General features: G+C 43.9%; 1 protein-coding gene across 1 annotated transcript in view; it reads left to right on the top strand.

The window, feature by feature from the left end:
- Positions 1–23,955: 23,955 nt before the first annotated feature.
- Positions 23,956–25,852, top strand: part of LOC311486872 (uncharacterized protein) — a gene marked incomplete at its 3' end in the record, with an annotated part of 34,435 nt that continues 32,538 nt past the window's right edge. The window contains exons 1-2 of the mRNA XM_084542889.1: positions 23,956–23,992; positions 24,175–24,774. Of these exons, the coding sequence (XP_084399015.1) occupies positions 24,330–24,774 (445 nt within the window). The 5' untranslated portion in view covers positions 23,956–23,992; positions 24,175–24,329. The remainder of the gene's footprint in view (positions 23,993–24,174; positions 24,775–25,852) is intronic.

Genomic DNA, 25,852 nt, shown 5'->3' with positions numbered 1-25,852 from the left:
GGACTCGATCTCTTTCCTCGATGTCTGCACCTTTCACCCCTCTGTTGAACAGATCTGCCCGATGCTGCTGGCTATGATTTGCATTGATCTGGGCTGAAGCCAGAGCTTCTTTGAGGTCACCTCTCATCCTCTTGACATAACTGTCATAGTCTGTGACATCATTGTCCCTTTCGACATTGTGAAACATGACATCCACGGGGAGTCTGGGAATGCGCCCGTACATCAGGAAAAAGGGGGCATAGCCAGTCGATTCATGAACCGTGCAGTTATAAGCGAAGGTCAGCGTTTGCAACATCTGTGGCCATCTTTGCTTGTCTCTGGGGGGTAGGGCCCTGATCCTATTCCTGTTGAATCTCTCAGTGTGTGGCCGTTCCCCATGGGATGGTAGGGGGTCGTTCTTGACTTTTTAACCCCAGCAATCTGTAACAGCTCCTGAATCAACCTACTTTCAAAATTCACACCCTGGTCCGAATGGATCCTTTGAGGGAATTAGACGCAAAAGTACTTATCCCACAGCTGGCGTGCGACTTGCTTCGCTGACTGGTCAGAGCACTTAAAGGCATGAGCCATTTTGGTGAAATGGTCTGTGGCCACTAACAACCGTCAGGACTGCTGACACCTCACCATCGGTCAGCGAACAACATTCACATGAAAGTGGTTTTTCAACACTCTGATGATTGGCACCAGCTCTGAACACCTCTTGAACGACACCCTCTTGAACTTGTTGAGACTCCTCCAAAAGCTCCTCATATGGCTCCTTTATGAGCCTCTGGCTGACATGGCATTGAACGAATGGCTGTCTGCTCAAAGCGTCAGCAACAATGTTCTTACTCCCAGGTATGTACTTGATGCTGAAGTTGTACGCTGCTAACTTTGCTACCCATCTTTGCTCACACGCGTCGTGTTTGGGCTTTGTGAGGATGTAAGTCCAAACAGTAAATGTGTGACCTTTTAACCAGTGACTAAATTTGCCACAGACAGACCACTTCAATGCCAGAAACTCTAGGAGGTGAGCAGGATAGTTGCTCTGAGCACGGGTCAGCGCCTTGCTGGCAAAGGCGATGGGACGTGCCTTACTTTCACCATCCTGGAGCTGAGATAAGACAGCGCCTAAGCCATCCTGAGAGGCGTCAGTAGATAGAATGAATGGTTGGCTGAAATCAGGGTGCGCTAGCACGACTGAATTCAGGAGTGCAGCTTTCAGCTGTTCAAATGAGCTGCAATGCTCCTCCCTCCAGTCACCTGGATGCAACTTCCTGAATGCAGCAGTCCCTCTTGCATTCACTCTCTTTCCCTTTGGTGCAGCAGTCAGTGCAAACAATGGCTTGGCCATGCAAGAAGAATCGGGAATGAACTGCTGATAGTACATGACCATTCCCAAGAACGACTTGATCCTCCTCTGGGACGGTGTAACACCGTCCTCCATCATGAGATCAGACTGAGACATAGAAGTGATGGCCTTGACCTTATCAGGGTCGGTTGACACGCCGTTTTCAGTCACAATATGGCCCAAGAATTTGACGCTCCTCCTCAGTAGGTGACATTTTTAAGGGGCCAGCTTTAGTCCATGGACCCGCAGTCTGTTGAAAACTGTCTCAAGCCTCCTGAGGGCTTCAGCTTCATTGGGAGCGTAAACAAGCACATCATCCAGATAGCAGAGTAGCGTCAGGAAGTTCTGGAGGTGAGATCCATTGCACTGAATATGGCCGAACCTCCCAGAGCTGCCAGACAGTCAGACTGATGGGGCAAAGGATGTGCATCTTTGACTGTGCGTGCGTTCAACAAGCGATAATCCACGCAAATCCTGAGATCCCCATTCTTCTTCCATACAAGCACTAGCGGGGAGGCCCATTCACTGTTGGACTTGCGGATGATCTCACGTTCTTCCATCTCTGTGAGAACCTGCCGGAGCTTGTGATACTCCCCTGGTGGGACACTATGGAATGAATTTACTATCATAATGCAAGAGCATTTTAAATTGATTCGAGGGCAGGATTTATCGATTTCATTCTCAGATTTTGTGATATTATCTCTCAAAACTCTGCTCTCGCTCTCAAATTTGCTCTGCGCTCTCAAATTTGCTCTGCGCGTGCTCAAACTGTGTCCACGCACTCGTTTACGATGCTGCTCGCGCAGATTTCCTGCGCTCAATCTCCAGCTCTCTCTCTTGCTCTCACGGAACATGTGCGCTCACGAAACTCTGCTCTGCTCGCGGATGTTTGGTGTATCAACGCTGTCAACCAATAGAAGGCCGGCTGGTAGTGACCAATCAGATGATCCCTGTTTGTATACGGGTGCGTTGGCTGTTTTTCGAGGAGCGTCGCATACGGGCGGGCACTCTTTCAACAGGTTTCATTCATTCCCTACCCCCGGGGCAGTAATAAATGTGATTTCTTGTATTTGTTGGACCACTGTAAAATATCATTCAACACATACAAGAGCGTCCGAGCTTCTCATTAAAATGGCTATATTGTATAATAACAGCCGCATCGAACACTGTTCTTTGCGGTGTGCTGGTGCAGAAAACAATGTCACCATCCTGAAGCTAGCGGGACGGGCGAAATGGATCGGCGGCAACGCCAAAGTGCTCAGGCAAGTTATTTTTAGATTCATTTTAATGTCACGCGCTTGTGGTAACTTTCGTGAACGCTTTAAAATCAAGGTAAAAATGTTTACGATGAGGCAGTGAGCTGCTGAGGCTCTTGGTCTCTGTTCCAGACCTAGCTAATGAGCTATATTCTAGATGTGCAACAAATATTTACATGGGACATTGGTGGTTATTATTTTTCTTCCTAATGTTAGCAGGCCATAAAATTGCCTCATCGTAAACATTTTATCTTGATTTTAAAGCGTTCACGAAAGTTACCACGAGCGCGTGACATTAAAATGAATTTAAAAATAACTTGCCTGAGCACTTTGGCTTTGCCGCCGATCCATTTCGCCCGTCCCGCTAGCCTCAGGATGGTGACATTGTTTTCTGCACCAGCACACTGCAAAGAACAGTGTTCGATGCGGCTGTTATTATACAATATAGCCATTTTAATGAGAAGCTCGGACGCTCTTGTATGTGTTGAATGATATTTTATTCGAACAGTGGTCCAACAAATAAAAGAAATCACATTTATTACTGCCCCGGGGGTAGGGAGTGAATGAAACCTGTTGAAAGAGTGCCCGCCCGTATGCGACGCTCCTCGAAAAACAGCCAACGCACCGTATACAAACAGGGATCATCTGATTGGTCACTACCAGCCGGCCTTCTATTGGTTGACAGCGTTGATACACCAAACATCCGCGAGCAGAGCAGAGTTTCGTGAGCGCACATGTTCCGTGAGAGCAAGAGGGAGAGCTGGAGATTGAGCGCAGGAAATCTGCGCGAGCAGCATTGTAACCGAGTGCGTGGACACAGTTTGAGCACGCGCAGAGCAAATTTGAGAGCGCAGAGCAAATTTGAGAGCGAGAGCAGAGTTTTGAGAGATAATATCACAAAATCTGAGAATGAAATCGATCAATTCTGCCCTCGAATCAATTTAAAATGCTCTTGCATTATGATAGTAAATTCATTCCATAGGACACGCCGGTATGGGAGCCTGAATGGCCGCTGATCAGACAAGTGGATGCGATGGACAAAATCACTCATTAATTAACATTTTGTTAATAAAATGTCCAGGATGTTTTGTTATGTTAAGTCACTGATGCCTCAATCTGTAACTCCTTCTTAAACTGTGAAACTGTAACTTGAAGCCTCTTCTTACTCAGGCTGAGATTTGTTTATTCATTCTTACTTTTCTGGTGAGTGAGGGATGAAAAAGTACTTTCACTCCAACCCTAGTTTTTATTTAGGCAGTTGTTAACGTGGTACAGGAGGCGGTTTCGAGTGCCTACAAAAAATGTTGCTTGCAATAGTTAACCGGCTTGGACATACGTTCACCTGCATCAAGCTAGAATCGCAGACTCCGCTGCAGAGGAAGTGATGGCATCCTACATACAGGAAGTGATCGTTACATACCCCCGACCCCCACCCCACCCCCACCTCACCCCCCCCAAAACAAGGCCTGTCCTCCGCCTGGGTCTGAGTGAATATGTGTGAGTGTCAGCCACCGCTGTCGCAGTGTGTGGGGCACCATCGGTCGCAGGTGGTTCTGGAGCAGCCGGAGGCTCACTCCTTTCATCACCCCCACCAAACAGGACGTCAAAGCCGTACTCCGGCTCCTCCTCCCCTTCATGCAGACCTATTGCCGACTCCATACATCTGGACTCTGCTGCTGGAGAAACATTGGCCTGTGAAACCTGTGCATCCCACCCCCAAGTGTGGAAGGGTAAAAGGTTGGACACGTGGTGAACTCCAGCATAGGAGTTGTCTGCCACACTGGACAGTTTGAAGTTCAGCAACTTGGCCGTGAACCCAGCTAATGCATCCAGCCGAGGGTGAGTTCTCAGCCGCACCAGGTCTCCAGTTTTGAAAGAGACAGGTCTCCTTTTTTTGTCATACTGAGTTTTCTGCAAATCTCAACTGGTCAAGAGAAACTGATGCACATGATCATACGCGTCTTGCAAAGCTGCAGACAGCTCAGATTTGTAGGCCTTGACGGACTCTGGAGCTGGTTCAACATCAGGCTGCATTGTCAAGTCTAGCGGAGTGCTGATGTCCCTGCCCTACAGGAGAAAGGCAGGCAAGTCACCAGTGCTCTGATGAGGAGCGGTTCTCAGCACAAAACTGATAAGACCAAGGTGACGGTCCCAGTTTCTGTGTTTAGACCCAACACACGATCTGATGGCGGTTTTCATCGTTCGATTCACCCTCTCAGTTTGGCTGGATTGAGGGTGATAAGCCGTGGTCAGCCTGTGGGCAGTTCCCATTGCCATCACGACCAAATCAAAGACGTCTGGACGCCCCTGTGAGACACCAGGTATTTCGGTGCGCCATGCCTGGCAAAGACCCCGGACAGGAACTTATCGGTAGCCACCTGTGCAGTTGCTTCCCGCACCGGGCAGATCTCGACTCACTTTGTAGTCGACAGCGTCGTCGTATAGGGGGGAAAGGTGATGACAATTCTAAGGGCCCACAGCCCATCAGGGCCCACACACAGCCCCAATAATTTCAATAACCCCCTTGGCCCCTTCTTAAAAAATGATTTGGTCCACACCGCGGGTTCGAATTGAGCGAGAGCGAAGTGAGCGTGAGCGAACTCCAACAGGGAGTGAGGGAGATGAAGATGATGGCACCACATAAAAAACATAAATCTGGACACCAGAAAAGACTAGAAAGGGAGGCCAGGGCTAGGAGCAACAGAGCAGGGGCCCCGGACATCAAATTTTTTTTTTCTAAGAATGGTGAGAGTACAACTACCGAGGGCGCCTACTTGTTCATTTATTCATTCATTTATTGTCTGTAACGCGTACCTGACGGGGCGCAGGGGCTGTAGCTTACGTTAGCTGTCAATCATCGGGTGAGAGGCGGGCTACACTCTGGGCAAGTGGCCAGTTCATTGTAGAGCAGCGATTCCTAGTGTAGATAACTGAACGTTGTGTAGGCTATCTACAGCGGACTGTGTGTTTCACACATATTACTGTCGGACAGTGCTCCAGTAAACACCAAGCACCTGCTCAGTTACGAGGCTACATTGAATTGTATTATGACGCATCAGGGCCGGTTTTTGCTATGGGCAATGTGGGCGACCGCCCAGGGCGCAATCTATGTGAGGGCGCACGAGCGCCTTCAAAAAAAAAAAAAAACTCGCCAGTTTTCTAGACTACCGCCAGTAGCGGTTTTAGGCATGGGCAAACATAATCATTTGTGTCATTTGTGTCATTTTTTCATGACACAAGGGGGGCGGCACGAGCACTTGGAAAATAAACAAATAAATCTGCTCCGCTACATGGTTTTCTATCATCTGTCATATCTGTGTGGGGAACTGGCAAATTGGCGCCCCCTGCAGCTGCAGGCGCCCTTGCTTGCTGAGAAGGTGCCGTGCACTAGTGATGGGAACGGCAGTTCTTTTGACTGTACTGAATCACTAGAATCAGTTCATTAAAACGATTCGTTCAAAAGATTTGTTCACCGAATCGTTCCGTCCTTAGCTGGAGCCCTGATTGATGTCAAACGCATCCACATCCGGTGGTTGCCAAGGCAACCGCTCAGCGTATCTGTGGTCGGCAGCCCGGCGATCTGCACATCAGTCCATACGGTTGACCAATAAAAGTTCAAATCACAAGCATTAGAGCACTAAATACTAAAATATATGAATGGAGATTCTGACACAAAGACATAGTAACGTTGTACTAATTAGCAGACAACGGACTGAATCGGTTAGTCTATTGTTCCACGGTGGCACGTAGTACAGCCAACAGAAAACTTACTAAAATACAAATGACAACACCACTGTGGCTAAACACCATGTATGTTAAGTACATGCTAACATACACACTGAAAGTGTCCGTCAAATAACAGCATGTTTAACATGGAATTAGCATGTTAGCTTCTAGCCTCGTTTTATTCTACACAGTTTATACTACACGGTGCTACACGGATGTCAACAAGCCAGCGCTAATTATAGCAGTAAAGTTACTAAACGTGAACCAAGTCCCCTGCCCTGAGTGGCAGTTCTATCTGTGTGTTCAGTAGTATGCGAGTGAGTGACACAGGCTTCGTGATTCGCTTTAAGATTCTAGGATCACTAGAATCGCGAACGTACTGATTCGTTCGCGAACGTACTGATTCGCTGATCATGCAGTACGTTCGCGAACGTACTGATTCGCTAATCATGCTACGTTCGCGAACGTACTGATTCGCTAATCATGCAGTACGTTCGCGAACGTACTGATTCGCTAATCTTGCAGTACGTTCGCCAATCATGAGTGGCAGGGCGAACATGAATCGCCTGACAGACTCACCTCTCTGTTTGTAGCGAGTGACACAACACTACAGCAGCAGGAGTTTATATATATTTAAAAAAACACACACACACACATCACAGCTACAGCAGAAATTCTGTTACTTTTAAAAACTTCAGATATTTAAATCTTCCTGGCAGTCAGAGCTTATAGACGTGTATTAATGTAAGGGTATTATATACACTGTTTTATATTATGTATTCCCCTGTAGGTCTAATGCAAATATGGTGCTCCGTCTGGTGAAATAATACATACCGAAGACCGAACATTATGTGCGTGCATTTTTCCAAACTGTGTTTGTGACCAAATGTCTGATTGTTAGACTGCCCCCCCGGCAGTTCCACTCCCGGCCGGCACTCTCGCTGCAGAGCTCAACTGAACTGAGAAAGGAACGAATCAGTTCATGAAGTGATTCCATTCAGTACGTTCACTCAAAAGATTCGTTCAAACGAACGAATCATTCGCGACCGACGCAACACTACCGTGCACAGAAGCTGTGTGTGAGAAGGAGGGGGGGGCAGTTCACCTGGGTCTCTCCCACATTGAACGGATGGGAGGGGGTCCACTGTATAAAGGGCTAAAGTCAGTCACACCTTGACTTTCTTCCATATAACGCACATTTCATTCATAGTATTATAAATACAGGCCTATAATTCCTGCATGCTTTTGTTTTTATGAATTTTGTGAAATGGCCAAAAATAAAAAATAAAAATAGGTAATACAAAACGATTATGTGGTCACCAAGGTGAATTGGTTTAGTCTTGACTTCTGGTTGTGAGTGACAGAGCTGGGAGATGGAAATCTGTTGATTGTCGAGTGTCAAATAAATGCAGAGATGGACAGAAAAAGAAAAGATAAAGGTATGCTATGTTCTCTCTGTATGATTACAGTATCATGTCATGAATCAAGGGCTAATGTTAACTGGTGCTATACGTTTGTTAGACTTTTTGCTACGATGCTTGCAATGCTTATACAACAGTAATTCGTCTTAACAAACACCAGATCTAATTTCACCTTAAGATTGTGCTTTTCAGTTATTATATATTTCCATCACGTTGGGTCCTGTAATTAGCCAATGGAATTTTCATATCTGTAAGTAGTTTCAAAGATGAACATTTCCTATTTGCTACAACTCTATTTCGTGTCAAAACATAGTTTAACCAGTCAGAACTAAAAGTGTGCCAAGCATAGAATTGGACGCAGTAACCAAGGAGCTAATTGTTCCTCCCTGAAAGATAGATTAGTATAGCCTCTAATGACAGACAGTTAGCGTGTAAGGGCATGTTTATTCAAATTTGTAATTCATGGATGTTCTTTTCTTTTCGCGTGCTGGGGGGGTTATGTGAAAAATGACAAAAAAAAAAAAAAAAAATCTGTGCAGTCATCTACGTGACTCACGTAACTCCGGTTGATTCACAAGCGAACGGACGGTGTTGGCAAAAAGTAATGCAAAAGTTAATGATGTCTTCATCTTCATCTTCATCATGGATCAAAGTAAAAGACCAAAGAAGCATCAGGTGCCCAGTTCAGAAAAACAAGAAAAGAAGAAGAGGACAAACTGGCAAAAGATAAAGGTATACAGATTTCTATGAGTGACGTGAGTGACAGTAGGCTATAGGCTATTTATTAGCCTCTTGCTAATATGTTGCTATTAGCCACAGAAGACGACTGTATTTGGTTTTTAGTTTTGCTGAACTAGCAACTATTAGAATTGAGGCAATTGCACTTCACACCTGTTGCTAATGTTAATGCCAGTTGTAAACAGGGTGAAAAACCCAGGTTGAAAAATATGCTACAGTCTGAGCACTGAATTCAGATTATTTTAATTATCTGCTGTTTCTCTATGTACAAAACTGGTGTGTTATCATAACTGTTCAGATGGTATTAGGATGATGCAAATCAAAACTCGTATGTAAAATACGAAATAGTTGTATTAGCGCAGGAACCTTTTTTATGTAGTTTTTTATTTATTTATTTTTTTAGCTTTCTTCAGGGATTTTTCAACCATGGTTATTAGATCCTGTGATGAAGGATTTGTGCATTTATTTATCTTGTTGTTTCTCTGTACTTGTTATCTTTTTGTATTTAAGATTATATATAATAAAATAATACAAATAATATAGTGTTGTGTTGGTGGCGTTTTTTTTTTTTTGGGGGGGGGGGGGGGGGGGGCGCCAAGGGATGGTTCGCCCAGTGCGTAAATCTAGCCAGGACCGCGCATTCAAGTTCTACTCAGTAATTATGAGCATTAGGCGAAGGTCAATAACGTTATCATGATGTGTTCAAATGTGGTCTTGTAAAAATGTGTTAGCTATTGGTGGGACATTTGAAAATACAAAAAAGTTAAATGTTCCAACAAGATTTGTTGTTGTTTTCACAGCGATATAAAATAAAATACACCATAATGGCTGACAATAACAAAAAGACAATTTAGAATTTTGGACAGTTTACACTGACTTTTGGATGGTTTAAAAATATTTTTTGTCTGACAAGGGTGACACTGACATTACAAGAGCTTGCCCTCCACATACAATGGCAAAGTAAAGCTGTCTGCCTAGAGCTATGGTAGCCTACTGAGTAAGCCCATTTAGATTTTGTGTATTCTTCATCAGTTTTCCCATGAAACGTAACATTTAATATTTACAAAAAGCAATATGTAATGGAGCAATAAAACTTTATGCTCTGCTTCTCCAGAATCAGCAGTGGCCGCTTCATCTGAGTTTGACCCAGCAGCAGATCCTCATCCCCAGCAGTCCAATGATGCATTTGATGGTGAGTGAGTGATTAAGACACTGATTGGCTGTTTTGGTTTATTAGTGAACTGCTGTACCACTGCTGGCAATTACTAAGACATTAATCAACCCTTTGGCTATTTTAATTACTGTATTCAATAGCAAAATAAAGGCAAAAATGTTTTTTAACTCAATTTAAGTCACTGTTGCTGTTGACAGAGCCAGGCCCATGTCCCCAAAGTGAGGCTACTTCAGATAGTGAAGGGAGTTGTGAAGAAGAGCAAAGCTGTTGCAGTCATGAAACTGCTGAAGACAGTCAGAGCACAGGAGGTACAGAAAGACAGGAAAGAGAGAACAAGGAGGAGGAAGAATATTTAACATGCGACCCAGGATTATGGCCAGAGAAGCTCACAGACCACGATCGTGAGATTATTGTCAAAAAGCTGGCCACAGCCACTCAGACAGACCTGGCCTTGATAATGCCAAAGGATTCGGAAGGAAGGAAATTTCCAGAATATTAAGAGTATACAAAGTCAACAAATGGACGGGAAAAACAGAAGAGGGACTGGTTAATGTACAGTGAAAGCGCAAAGGCAATATACTGTGTGCCATGAATGTTATTTTCCTGTGATGGCCTAAAAAAATCAGCCAGTGCACTTATAACCAAAGAAAGGTACAAAATATCAGATCTCAAATGGCGGAGAATGTACAACAAATTCCCTGACCATGAGGTTTGCAAGGCGCACAAAACCTGCTACCTCAAGTGGAAAAATCTCAGATATTCTTTAATGGAAGCAAAGGGGGTAGACAGCCATCTGCAACAAGAAGTCCAACTTGAAGTTGACAGAAACAAAGCTATTCTTGAGAGAATATTAGATGTCACCCTTTTCCTGGCCTCAAGAAATTTGCCATTCAGAGGGAGCACAGATACGCTTGGTGATGTACGGAATGGTAACTTCCTTGGCACCATAGAACTTTTAGCCAAATACGATCCTCTGTTGAATGATCATCTGAGAAAAGTGAAGGAGAAAAGACCAAGCACCAGAGTGACCCATTACCTTAGCCCAGAGTCTCAAAATGAGTTCATTGAACTCTGTGGAGATAAAGTATTGAAAGAAATACTGAAAGAAAGGGAGTGTGCCATTTATTACTCATTAATATGTGATGGTTCTCCAGATGTCTCCCACAAGGAACAGAATGTAATTCTGTTGAGATATGTTGTTCAGCAGGAGAATGATCAGTGGGAGGTAATTGAACGTTTCTTGCAGTTTGAAGAATTCAGTGGCAAGACTGGCCATGAAATATCAGAGATGATACTGAAGACATTAGAGGGGCACCACATTGACATTGCAGATTGCAGAGGCCAGGGCTTTGATAATGGCTCAAACATGTCAGGAAAAGTTAAAGGGGTCCAGGCTGAAATACGGAAAATAAATCCACTTGCTACATATTCACCATTTGCCTCACATACTCTAAATATTATTGGTGTACATGCTGCAGAGTCATGTACTGATGTTTCAACATTTTTCGGGTGTTTGAATTGCTTGTACAATATCTTCAGTGCCAGCCCGGAGAGATGGGCCATTCTCAAAGAAAAGACTGGCTGCTCCCTTCACCGCATGTCTGATACCCGTTGGAGTGCCCGTGTAGCGGCTGTTAAACCAGTTGCAAATCACTTGCCATCGCTCATAGAGGCCCTGGATAGCATCCTTGCTAGATGCAGCCTTACTAATGAAGTCAGATCAGAGGTCACTGGTCTGAGGAGTTATTTTACATCATTCAAAGCCATCGTTCTTCTGACTGTCTGGAAAAAAATACTGCAGTCCATTGAAGACAGAAACATAATTCTACAGTCAGGAAAAATTACGCTAGATGTGGAAGCAGCAAATATAAAGGCATTGAAGGAAGAAATGCAGGTCTTTCGCAACTCATGGGATGACTTCCTTACAGAGGCTTCCCTCATCGCAGAAGCTATGGATGTTCCCACTGGATTTCCAGTCAGCCACAAGCGAAAGAGAAAGCGTTTTGCAGATGAGAGTCAGAGGTCAGAAGAAGAGGGAAACCAACAGGAGACAGAATCAAATCTGTTTCGAAACGGTGTTTTCTATGTAGCTTTAGATAACATCATCTCTGCCTTAGACAGCTGCTTTCAAGCCGTTGCAAATATCTGTGAAGAATTTGCTGCAATATTGAAAATCAAGGATTTAAAAGATTATCAGATTCACTCAGTTTGCCATCCATTAACAAGCAAATACAAACAGGATCTTAGTGCTAATTTTGAAAGTGAAGTGCAGCATTTGAGGTCTGTCTATAGTGCCACATTTTCAGGCTGCCATTCTCCCCTTGAACTGCTGAATTCCATCTATAAACTTCAGCTCCAGAGCATTTTTGGTGAAGTATGTGTTGCCATCCGAATCTTCTGCACTTTACCTGTGACTGTTGCAGGTGGAGAAAGGGCATTTAGCAAACTGAAACTAGTTAAAAACTATCTCAGATCCACAACAACCCAAGAGAGGCTAAATAGCCTTGCTAGACTTTCAATTGAAAGTCAGCTAAGCCGACAGTTGGACTTCAAAGACCTCATCACTGAATTTGCCAACAACAAGGCTCGGCGTTGGGCTTTCTGATCAGACTGACAGAGATATTGCACCATGCAAGCTAGTTAAGCTGTGAACAAACAAGCCAGTTCAAACCTAAACTGAGATTAGATGAGGTTTGATTTTTTTTGTTGTTTTTGATATTTATTTTATAACAAAGTATTTCATGTGCTGTTGGTGTTACCTGCACATTTAAGTTAAATGCTACATTTCTACCTTGAGCTCCACCTTGTGGACTATCTTGAGCCAGGACACTTTGAGTTTTTTTAATTGGTGGCCAAGCAGCGAAGCTGCGTAGGACACCTATTGTGTTTGTACGTTTTCTTCCCTATTATTATTATTTTTCCGCCATGGGAGTCTATGGCAGCCCATAGAACCGTATGGTAAAAAGTTGTGAAATTTTGCACACAGCTTAAGGACAGTCTCAACATTACTTTGACAGAGTTTCATGTAAGCACTAAGCACGCTGTAGCGCCACCAACGGGTCAAAGTTTAAAGTACATTTGTGCATGTAACTTTTGAACCGTATGTCCGATTTTTGAAAACAAGGTATCGTTGGAATTCTTGGATCATGACGATTTCAACGCACTCTATGACGTCATAATGCGTCATGATAGATTTTTCGCAATTTACGATTTTGGCGAAAACACGAAAAAAGTTTCAGCGGTCACAAATTTTGTCCAATTCTCACGAAAATTGGCACAGACCGTCTTCTGACCAATGCGCACAAAAGTTACTATCGGGCGTCTTCAGGTTCGAAACCATTTGGCCGCTACAGCCAATCAAAATTAGCAGCGATGGCGCCGTTTTCCATTTTATCTCATATCTCGGCAACGCTTTGGAGCAATGAAACCAAATTTGGTACCGCGCTTCCAGATGCTGTCCCAAGTGTACGAAAAAAATCTGGTGTCTTGTGGCCACTAGGGGGCGCTATAATTAGCAAAACATTGTTTTTGCTCATATCTCTTGATGCGTTTTTATTTGAAATGAAATTGCGATATCCGCAGATACCGTGGGTTGCCCCAGTGACAGTTCATGCCAACTTTTCGTGCTAGCCAATCGCAGTCGGCGGCAAAGCCGCCAAACAGGAAGTTTTGTTATATCTCGGTGATGCTTTGACTTCCGAAGACCAAACTTGGTCACACGCTTCGACACTCCCTTAGAAGTGCGCAATAAAAATTTGGTGTCATTCGGCCACTAGGGGGCGCTGTAATTAGCAAAATTGCGTTTTTGCTTATAACTTTTGACCCGTATGCCTGATATTTAAAAACTTGGTACTGTTGGACTCCTTGGATCATGCCGAGATCAACGATACCTATGATGTTAATTTCGCCCCATTGGAATTTCCGCCATTTTGGATTTTATCAAAAACACTTAAAAGTTTTCACGGGTCACAAATTTTGTCCGATCAACACCAAACTTCACACACATCATCTACGGACCGTGCTTCATTAATGCATTACTTTTTGTCTTCGGAACTAAAACCGTTCTCCTGTAACAGCCAATCGAAATTTGCGGCGAAGCCCCTAGCAGGAAGTGAGCTCATATCTCAGCAGCCCTTGCATCTATCAAAGCCAAACTTGGTGCATGGTCTCAGGACCCGATCAGGGGAACGCTCAAGAAATTTGGCGACCTTTGACCTCTAGGGGGCGCTGCAATTAAGTAAGATGCCTTTTGGCCTTTAGCTGTTGATGTGTTTGGAATTAAAATGTACTAATGGTGTCTGGTAATACTGTTAGACGTCCTTAGGCCGACCCACGCCAACTTGTGATGTCATCGTAATTGATTCGGCCGCCATATTTGATTTAATCAAAACCATCAAAAAGTTTTCACAGGTCACAACTTTCTTCTGATCTTCACCGAAATTGGCACAGGCCATCTTCAGACCATGCCTTATCAATGCATGGCTTTCTGGAACAATTGGCAAAAGCATTCGCCAAACAGGAAGTGACCTTATATCTCAACCAATTTACATAATAATACTCTAACTCATTGTTGAGTGATTATACACCAGGCATCAACAGAAAAACAAAGAAAAACATCATAATACACAGTTGTAAAAAAAGTGGCAATGAATGGGGTAGAGGGGCCCACTCCGATATTCTTTCAGGGGGCCAGAATTCCTAGCAACGGCCCTGGTAGTCGACGAAAACCAGAATGTATTCATTGCCCCGTGAAGACCTTGGGAGGGGCCCGACAAAATCGACCCCAGCAAACTCCCAGGGGAAAGAGACAACCACCGGCTGAAGGAAACCTCCGGGTTTCTGGTTGTTTGGTTTACAGAATTGGCAAGTTTTGCAGGACAGCATGTACCTTTTTTACATCGCATTCCACTTTTATGCTGATGACAGCCAAATTTATGTGCCCCTCCGTCAAACAGACAACTACTCTGCAAATCAACTGCTAGAGTGCTTGGCAGAAATCAAGGCATGGCTGGCCATGAATTTCTTACACTTGAACAGTAACAAGACCGAGGTCATGCTGTTTGGGCCTAGCGATGCCTCCAAGGTCCATGCTGATTTGGGGCCTTTAAATCAGCATTTAACGCAGACAGCAACTAACCTCGGTGTACGAGTTGACAGTGATCTGAAACTGGATGCACAGATTAAAACAGTGGTTAAGTCCAGTTTCTTCCCACTGAGACAACTGGCCAAAGTAAGATGATTTCTTTCTCTCCACCACTTCGAGATTTTAATCCATGCTTTTATCACAACTCGTTTAGACTACTGCAATGCACTTTATGTTGGGCTTAGCCAGACGTCACTATCTCGACTACAGCTCATTCAAAACGCTGCTGCTCGACTTTTAACTGGTACCAAAAAGCACAATCACATTACCCCAATTTTAGCAGAAATTCATTGGCTCCCTGTCCGTTTCCGGATTGATTTTAAAATTCTTTTATTTGTATTCAAAAATATTCATGGCCTCGCTCCTCAGTATCTGTCTGAACTGCTCCAGCCGTACGCTCCCTCACGCTCTCTTAGGTCGGCAGATCAGTCACTGTTGGTTGTCCCAAAGACAAAGAGGAAGCTGAGAGGTGACCGTGCCTTTGCAGTTGCTGGCCCCAAACTGTGGAACAACTTGCCATTGCACATTAGACAGGCCGACTGTCTTCCTCATTTTAAAATCCTCCCTTAAAACACATTTTTTCTCTTTGGCTTTTAACTCAGCATGAGATGTTGGTTCTTATTGTTTACATGGTTTGATTGGTTTTATGATTTAAATCCTGTTTTTAATTTTTCTTTGTGTTTTTATATTCTCATGTCTGTGTACAGCACTTTGGCCAACCTCGCTGTTTTTAAAAGTGCTTTATAAATAAAGATTGATTGATTGACTGATTGATTGATCACCCCTCATGCCAGGCCAGTACACCTGTTTCTGGAGACGGCCATGGGTCTTTGCTATTCCCAAATGACCTGACATAGGTTGGTCATGGAAGTAGTCTAACAGGGTACTGCGAAGAGAGGTCGGTACATAGAAGTGCCTGTCGTCTTCATCTCAAGGAGGACCTCCTGTCTCTAAAGTAGACAAGGCCCTCATGAAGGCAAAAATCAGAGGAGTTGATGCAGGCGTCATCCTCCAAAGAGGTCGGAAGAGAGCTGATCACTGTGTCAGCAGCCTGCAGAGCCCGCAGCTGGTCCTTGTCTGTCAGGACAAGCAGCGGCTGGATCCACAGATTCAGTGAGCCCACAGTGGCATAGCAGGGGAGTAAGCCAACCTCCTCACCAGGTGAAACTGGATTGCATCACAGCGCATCAAGGATAGTGTTAGCTGCCCCAGGTTTGTGGACGATGTCCAGGTGAAAGTCCTGGAGCTGCAGGCACCATCTGGCCAGGCGACCTGAAAGGCTTGGCCGTGACATCAGCCAACGCAGGCTGTTGTGGTCGGTTACCACAGTCACATGGGTCCCTTCCACGTAGGGACAAAAATGTTCTAGAGCCCAGATTACGCCGAGGCACTCCTTCTCCGATGTGGAATAAGGACGCTCAGACTTGGACAGTGTTCGGCTTGCATATGCGACTGCCCTCTCGCAGCCGTTCTCATCATTCTGGTCCAAAGCAGCCCCCAAACCAACATCACATGCATCAGTGTGGATGGCAAATGGTTTGTCAAAGCTGGGAAGCACCAGGACTGGTGCAGTGCACAGCTTCGATTTGAAGTCATCCAGGGCTACTTGGCAGTCATCAGTCCACTGGAACTGGGCCTCTTCTCTAGTCAGAGCAATGAGGGGTTCTGCAACCTTTGAGTAACCCCGGATGAAGCGCCGGTAATAACCAGACATGCCAAGAAACTGTTTGACCTGCTTGACAGTACGGGGTCTTGGGAAGGTCTTAATGGCATCAACCTTCCCCTCATCCGGGCTTAAGCCCTCCCGACTATCAACGTAGCCCAGGTACCGGAGAGAGGGCTTGCAGAAGTGACATTTTGAAAACTTCAGCAACAACCCAGCATCTGCCAGGTGCTGGAAGACTGTCCTGAGATCTGTCAGGTGCTATGAGAAACTGGGTGAAGCAACAACTATGTCATCCAGGTAGACCACGCAACATCTGTATACCAGGCCAGCCAGAACTGAGTTCATCAGCCTGGAATGTGGCAGGTGCATTAGAGAGACCAAACGGCATTACCCTGAATTGGTACAAACCCATATGACAGACAAAAGCGGTTTTGGGGCGTGAATCAGGAGCCACTGACACTTGCCAGTACCCCTGGGCAAGGTCCAAGGTTGAAATGTACTTCCCACGTGCAAGGAAGTCGAGTGACTCATCCACCCGTGGGAGCGGGTACGAGTCCTTGACTGTGGCCCTGTTCACTTTCCTATAGTCAACGCAGAAACGCTGCTCACCACTGTCAGGAGTCCGCTTGTCCCTCGATCATTTTACAATCTTATCAATAGCATCATATCTACGTTCATCTGGGCAGGTAAATGGGCCAGGGCAAGTAGATCCTTGCTCCAGAGGGGCAGATCATTGGGCGGACTGGGATTACCCAACCTCCTTGGGTAATATTGGGCAGCCAACGCACATAAGATCTTACTCTGGTTCATCTCATCTCAGTATAGTTAGTACCAGTTGGAGGCGAACTCATGTTCCATGTCTCTCCAGGCGCTAGTATGTAGCACCCATCCCCTCTCCCTCGCAAATTGCACCTCCAACCCTATTGTAACTAACACATTAAAAATATGGACCCAAATTAGGAGGCGATTTGGATGGCTCACCCTTCCCCAAGCTACACCTCTCTGTAACAATCATTTATTTGTACCAGCCAAGATTGATTCGCGCTTTTCAGTCCTGGGAACAAAAGGCCTGAGATGCCTGGGAGACTTATACATAGACAGACTGTTTGCTGGCTTCAACCAACTATGCTTATCCTTTGGACTGGGTAATACAGACTTTTTTCGCTTCTTCCAACTTCGTGACTTCGCACGAACATACTCTCCTCAGTTTCCCCATGCCCCACCCCTCAGTGGCATAGACTTAGTACTGCAGGCTAAATCTTTCCCTAAGGGCCATGTCTCATATCTCTATAATCTCTTATCACCAACTAACGACTCAGCTGTGAATAAGAGCAGGATCGACTGGGAAACCGAACTCCAAATAAGTATTTCTGATGCCCTATGGAAAAAAGCGTTGGAAGCTGTTAACTCCTCCTCTAGCTGTGCCAGACTTTCCGTCATTCAATTTAAAGTACTCTTTAGACTGCTTTATAGCAGGGACAAACTCGTCAAACTTTCTCCAGACAGGACTACTGAAGCTTGTGACAGATGCTCTCGGGTGCCCTGGAATCTGACGCACATGTTTTGGACATGTTCTAAACTATCTAACTATTGGCAATCCTTTTTTAAATCTGTTTCTGATATCCTAGGTATATCTATTAGTCCTTCACCACATATAGCTATTTTTGGTGTGGCTCCTGATGAACTTGTAACCTCATCTTTGCAGGACAACGTTATAGCTTTCGCATCCTTGATTGCACGTAGAAAAATTCTTCTCTTATGGAAATCACCCCAGCCACTTTCCTTTAAATCCTGGCTGCATGACCTATTATTCCTATTGAAACTCGAGAAAATCAAATTCAGCCTCAGAGGCCGTCCCGAGAAGTTTTACTCACACTGGAAACCGCTACTTGATTATATCAATAAACTCCCTGCTAATGAAATGTCCCCACGATTCTATGCTCACACCTTCCTCGGTCCACCAACCCCCCTAAATATGACCCCTTGCGCCCAGACGGGCTCAGGAACAGGGGGCTAAACTGCTGAGCATCATGTAGAGACGCAGGCAGCAAATGAGCAATCCATGTGACAATCTCTCTCCTTTTATTATTATTGTCATTATTTATTCTGTTTCACTTTGCATATTGTTTTGTTTGTTTGTTTGTTTTTTGTTTTACCAGTACTTGCAGTTATGTAAGAATGATTTGAGTGCATTAACCTGCTGATATTATAACCTAAAGGTCTTCGGGTTGTGTGGGATGGGTGTTGGGATGTACAGGAAAAAAAAAAAAAAAAAAAGAGCTGCCGTACAGATAAGCTGAGCGGTTGCCTTGACAACCGCCGGATGTGGCCTGCGGGCCTTGAGTTTGACATATGTGCACTATGCAGTCAGGGCTCCTGCTAAGCACTGAACGATTTGGTGAACAAATCTTTTGAATTAATCATTTTAATGAACTGATTCTAGTGATTCATTACAGTCAAAAGAACTTCCGCTCCCATCACTAGTCCAGGGTGTACCCCGCCTCTCACCCAATGACAGCTGGGATAGGCTCCAGCCCCCCACGACCCTTCACAGGACAAGCGGTCACAGAAGATGGATGGATGAATGAATGAATGTATAAATTATGCAGTATATACAGTGTACAAAACTAGAAAATAAAGTTTTATCACTCCCTCATTCATACAGATGATCCTAAGAACCTTTGTGAAGAAGAGCAATCAATGAGATGGAGAATTATGGTAAGATGGAGGAGGAGGAGAAAGAAGAGGAATAGGAGAAGGAGGAGAGGATTCATAAATTAAATATGGTTTGCCAAAAAAAGTTTTAAACTGACCTTGTGCAATCTGTTATATTTTCCATAAAGGAGCAGCAAATGATGGAAATGAAGCTGCAACCAAGGTAAAATATTCTGTTCATAATCAGTAAAATATCAGAAAAAATATAAATTTTCCACCAGTACACATTTGTAAAAAGTAATTTATGTTAGCATTTTCTAAAAAAGAATATTCGTATATGATTTAAACAACTGTATAAACAACAATGAATTGAATTCAAATCCATTGGTCCCTTCAATGGGTGTGGAGTTTGCATGTTCTCCCTGTGCCTGCATTGTTGTCTGTATCTGGGTTAGCTGGGATAGGCTCCAGTGGTTACAGAAAATGAATGAATGAACTCAGGCAGCAATACCACCAGTAACCACTAGATGGTGGCAAGCAGCCTTGAATGTGTTCCACAGTAATGTCTTCATAGCTAGCTAACTGGCTGCTGATTGAAAGATAACTACTTAAGTATTTTAGTGCATGCCCTTCTAGAACAAATGCAGAATGAATTGCATCCTTAATGTGAGAGTCAATGAGAACCATCTTGGCTATTATATGCAGCCAAACTCAATTCAACACAAAGGTGAGGGCCAGCAGTACTTCATGGCTAAATTCTGAGTCACACAGACAGTCTTTGACAGAGACAGTTACTGACAATGAGCCAAACACTGTGGTAGAAAAATCTTCAGATTTCTTTGGAGCGCCTGTGGCTCAGTAGGTAGAGCGGGTTGTCCATGAACCAGAGGGTTAGCGGTTCGATCCCTGGAATGTGCCACATGCTGAAGTGTCCTTGAGCAAGACATTGAACCCCCAGTTGCTCCCAGCGTGTGGCACTGGTGTGCGAATGTGTGTGTGCTTGTGTAAGCGAATGGGTAGATGTGTCTGTGACTGTAAAGCGCTTTGAGTACCAATAGAAAAGTACTATATAAAAGCAATGCCATTTACCATTTCTTTGGGCTCCAAAAAAGAAAGAATGAATTCAGGTCATTCTTCATCGCCTGAACTTGAAACTATAGACCCTTTTACAGCCTACGTCATGATCAACCATGTGTTGTTGGGTGCCAGAATTGGAGGAGTAAGGTTAATAGCGCCAAACTGAAATTTTATCATATACCAGCTGCCACTCTGAATCAAAAAGATCATAGAAACCTGTGGTTAAACGATATAAAATGAGAGGATTCAGCTAGCACAACACAAAACTCATCTGTTAAATCTTTGTAAGTTAAGTCTTGTTCATGACCATTCAGGACATATGTTACACGTCCCAGATATGGGACTGAATGCAACAAATTTAAAAGATCCTGAAAGACAGGAGAAATAAACGGAGAGTTTGACACAGCAGCGTTTCTCGTTTTCTCCCAAATTGTATCTGTTTATTCATTCAGAATAAATCACAAAATATCTGTGCATTAATTGTTTTGGTTCAAGTCCCAGTGTGGCGTACAATATATAAAGTATATAATATATTAATCTCTAATAATAGTATAAACTATGTTATATATTCAATGCACACATAACCAATTCATACAAAATATTGGCATATTACCATTTCCCAAAATAACACAATATCACATACTCTATATTCACATTCTAACATATCAGTTATCCAAAGCCACTGTGGCTGCATAGTGTACTTTAACATGGCTACAAGACATAAGAATCACTTTAAATCACTTAAACTAAACAACAATGACCATTTACAAAACCATGTGTGTGTGGACTAACTCATGCTTATTAAAGTTGGCAAAATAATCGTGTCACAAGCAGAGTGTCGAAGCTCAAAATGCTATGCTACATGGATCAATGGGATGATAATTACCCAGTTCACTGCGAGACGGCAGTTTAGCCGTTGATCAACGGCAAACTTTCTATTTACACTTAGATTATAAACAACACTTCCATCAGTTATCAACCCGATGTTAAGAAAAAGGGTGATACCCCAACAAGTAAAGATATAGAAAGGGCAGTTTACCCATTACTGACCTGAAAGACAGGTGAAATAAACGGAGAGGTTGACACAGCAGCGTTTCTCGTTTTCTCCCAAATTGTATCTGAGAGCGAGCGGAGGTCCGTTCCCATAGCAACCGGAACGCAACTGCTTGTGCTGTGCCACTCCTTAAAGTGACAGTGTAAATATATACATAAAACGAAATATCTTGTGGACACCTATTTGGGTGTGCCACACATAGTTGTAGGCATCTAAAGATTCACATGTCCTCATTTTCTATTCAGTGTACACTCTTGTTTTCTCTATCAAGTGTCCGACCGTTGCACAGTATCAGATCCTCCATGGGTTATTCAGTCTGGTCCCGTCTATTAATATTAACTTTTTCAAGTACTTTTCAAGGACACTCTCGGTCCTGGGGAGCGAGTGACTGTATGTATTCAGATAAAAAAAAAACAAAAAAAAACTTGTGTTTTCTTTGACCATTGTCAAAAACAATCCACAGAAGCTACTAGTCCATGTTAGCTAAGTATTAGTGACGTGTCATACTCAATAGAGCCAGTTCTAAGAGCTGATGCTTGGTAGTGAATCGGCGACTATTTTTCCTTATGCCTGTGAGGATCATACAATTATGTGAAAGAGACAGGGGGACAGACGCTGTGGATGACTGAGTTACAGCAGACAGTGGTGAATAGGGCAGATACTCACGGAGAGAAGAAATCACATCAGCTCGTCAAAGCTGAGGCTTCAGATTTTTCTCAGTTTCACAAATGGTCACTAAGGACATTTATACCGTTTGTTTACTGGGTTTGATTCAGTTTTTGCTTGTGTGGATTTGATTGCAGTGTTTTGTTCATTTGTTTGCACAATTAAAGTTTTACTCGGACTCGTACTCGTACTCGTCGTCTTCCGCTTATCCGGGTCCGGGTCGCGGGGGCAACAGCTTCAGCAGGGAAGCCCAGACAGCCCTCTCCCCAGCCACTTCAGCCAGCTCCTCCGGAGGAACCCCCAGGCGTTCCCAGGCCAGACGAGAGATATAATCCCTCCATCGTGTCCTGGGTCGGCCTCGAGGTCTCCTACCGGTGGGACATGGCCGAAACACCTCTCCCGGGAGGCGTCCGGGTTAAAGTTTTACTGAAATATTAAAAGTGAGAATGCTTTTGTAACAGAATAACTGCACAAAATGAGACAATAATTAGCCTTCTCATAAAAACATTGAATGCAAACGGCTTATCAACACACAAACCACATGTACACTATATTACCAAAAGTATTCGCTCACCTGCCTTTACTCATTCTATGAACTGAAGTGCCATCCCATTCCTAACTCATAGAATTCAATATGATGTCGGTCCACCTTTTGCAGCTATTACAGCTTCAACTCTTCTGGGAAGACTGTCCACAAGGTTGAGGAGAGTGTTTATAGGAATTTTTGACCATTCTTCCAAAAGCGCATTGGTGAGGTCACACACTGATGTTGGTCGAGAAGGCCTGGCTCTCAGTCTCCGCTCTAATTCATCCCAAAGGTGTTCTATCGGGTTCAGGTCAGGACTCTGTGCAGGCCAGTCAAGTTCATCCACACCAGACTCTGTCATCCACGTCTTTATGGACCTTGCTTTGTGCACTGGTGCACAGTCATGTTGGAAGAGGAAGGGGCCCGCTCCAAACTGTTCCCACAAGGTTGGGAGCATGGAATTGTCCAAAATGTTTTGGTATCCTGAAGCATTCAATGTTCCTTTCACTGGAACTAAGGGGCCAAGCCCAGCTCCTGAAAAACAACCCCATACCATAATTCCTCCTCCACCAAATTTCACAGTTGGCACAATGCAATCTGAAATGTACCGTTCTCCTGGCAACCTCCAAACCCAGACTCGTCCATCAGATTGCCAGATGGTAAAGCGTGATTCATCACTCCAGAGAACGCGTCTCCACTGCTCTAGAGGCCAGTGGCGGCGTGCTTTACACCATTGCATCCGACGCCTTGCATTGCACTTGGTGATGTGTGGCTTGGCTGCAGCTGCTCGGCCATGGAAACCCATTCCATGAAGCTCTCTGCGTACTGTACTTGGGCTAATCTGAAGGTCACATGAAGTTTGTAGCTCTGTAGCAATTGACTGTGCAGAAAGTCGGCGACCTCTTTGCACTATGCGCTTCAGCATCCGCTGACCCCTCTCCGTCACTTTACGTGGCCTACCACTTCGTGGCTGAGTTGCTGTTTTTCCCAAACGCTTCCATTTTGTTATAATAGAGCTGACAGTTGACTGTGGAATATTTAGGAGCGAGGAAATTTCACGACTGGATTTGTTGCACAAGTGGCATCCTATGACAGTTCCACGCTGGAATTCACTGAGCTCCTGAGAGCGGCCCATTCTTTCACAAATGTCTTGTTTCACAGTCTGCATGCCTGAGTGCTTGAATTTATACACCTGGGGCCAGGCCAAGTGATTAGAACACCTGATTCTGATCATTTGAATGGGTGAGCGAATACTTTTGGTAATATAGTGTATTTGCTATGTTGGGCTAAAATATTAGGCTATAAACGATACTAAATAAAGAGCTGTTTGGGAGCCAAAAGAGCCAGCTCTTCTGTGGGAGCCGTGGCAAACGAGCTGAACTTTCCATCACCACTAAGTATTCCTGTGGATTGTTCTACCTCCAGCTAAGCCCCACCCACTAGATCACATCATCAGTTCAAACGTTCAATAAGATCATTTGTTTCCTCAGACTGATTCAGTGAATACACCTGGTGAAGCTAAACATCCCAAGAAGAATGAAGAAGTGACCAATGATAGAGGTAAGATTTTACATTCTATATTTAATTTATTGAGTTTCAAACCCTGTGGAGATGAAAGTGATTAAACAGACAGTAGTCTACAGGTGAAACACTCAAAGTAGTCAGTAATATCAGAAACCAAACTGTGAGAGTGTGTTTTAATGACTTCTGAAATATAACAGTGATGTTATGTTTTGTTTCAGTGACGTCTCAACTCACTCTTGTGCTGATTGGTGACAAAAATTCAATTGAGATTGGACCAAGAAACTACTTACTTCAACATGACAAACAAACTAATGTGGAACCATTTTCATCCAAACTGTATGATTTGTGTGGCCGACACATCTGTATCATTAACATGCTCGGTCTACGACACGTTGACAATATTCCATCAAATCAGGGAATTCATGCTTTTCTCTTACTGCTGGAAAATGGTCAGCACAGCATCCATTACCATTTAGGAGTGAAGTGGCTCGAAAGTGTTGCTGGGAAGAGGGCACGTGACTATTTAATGACAGTTGTGACCCATAAGTCACATGAAAAGTGCGAAACCACATTAGAAGACCTGAAAGTTAACACCAGCTTTGTTGGACAAAGATACCACACATGCACAAAAAGTATGATGGATGAAAAGGAGATAGCAGATCTGTTGGAAAAAATCGATGCCATGGTCTCTAAAAATGATCCAGACTGCTTCAGTGAAAAGATGATTGATGAAAATAAAGAGCAGAGAAGACACCTGGACGACAGATCCCACAAAAAAGAATGGACAGATCCCTCCACGCGTCATCAGCATCAAACAGGTGAGATTTTAATGTTACCATTTACAGATTACAAAGAATTAGAGCATGGAAAATGAAGGAATCCTTGGTCATCAGCAACTTTTTGTAGTCATTTTATAGAAACGTTCACCAGTCCTTGACATGTTCATACTAAAATGTCTGACCCCTCCTCCATGAAGAATGTGGGATCTTCACTGCCTGGTAAATCTTGGCTTTGTTAAAGCCATTCCTTTCATCTTTTTTGAGGCATTCCTTGGTTTTCTTATGACCATTGTTCTGTTGAAAGGTCTGCCTCAACTTCAACTTTTAGGCAGATGGGATCATATTTTCTTCAAGCACTCTTTGACGCGATTGAGAATTCATTCTTTAAATTATGATTACAAGCTGATCAGTTGATGAGGCAGCAAAGTAAGCCAGGTAAAATGTGTGCATCTGTTTCTGAATGTAGACATATGCTCTAGACCAGTGATTCCCAATCTGGGTACGCATAGAGTGATTACATTTTGAAACTGTAAAAACGGATAACGGGTTGTTTTCTCATAGGGCTGGGCGATTAATTGAATTTCGATTTCGCTTCCTTCGATCATGAAAATATGATAATCGTAATAAAACGATCATTCTGCCGCACGCCGTGTCTTATGGGGTAAATGCAGCGAACCCTTCCATCTCCACCTGTGCGCTCCGCTCTGCCCCCGCGGGAAAAAAATAAGTGTGAAGACGATAGATGACAGAAAGGCAGCCTTTGGTCGGGAAGAAAGGTAAAGCGAATTTTGTGGCGTGGAAACACTTTGGTTTTTTGGAGTCTGACTTGGAACAAACAAAGATATTGTGCAAGATATGTCACGCTACTAAGGCTGCCAAACGTCCGTTGAAAAACGGAGTCTTCCCGTATTTACAAACTAAAGTACGTGTCCCGTATTGAGCTGTCACGGGATGCACTTTGTCCCGTATTACCATGAAAATAAAAAATACTGTGTAAAATGTCAATGGATTTAAGGACTGACCAGGCGCTTTATATGAATATTTACAGTAAACTTATTCCCAGGCCGTCTCCTGATCTCTGATCAATGAGCTGACAGTGGAAATGCCGCTCACCTCA

The sequence above is a fragment of the Chelon labrosus genome (genome assembly GCF_963514085.1).
Source record: "Chelon labrosus genome assembly, chromosome: 4".
NCBI lineage: Eukaryota > Metazoa > Chordata > Actinopteri > Mugiliformes > Mugilidae > Chelon > Chelon labrosus.
Note: the sequence above shows the minus strand (reverse complement) of the source record. Positions and strands in the feature narration are given on the sequence as shown.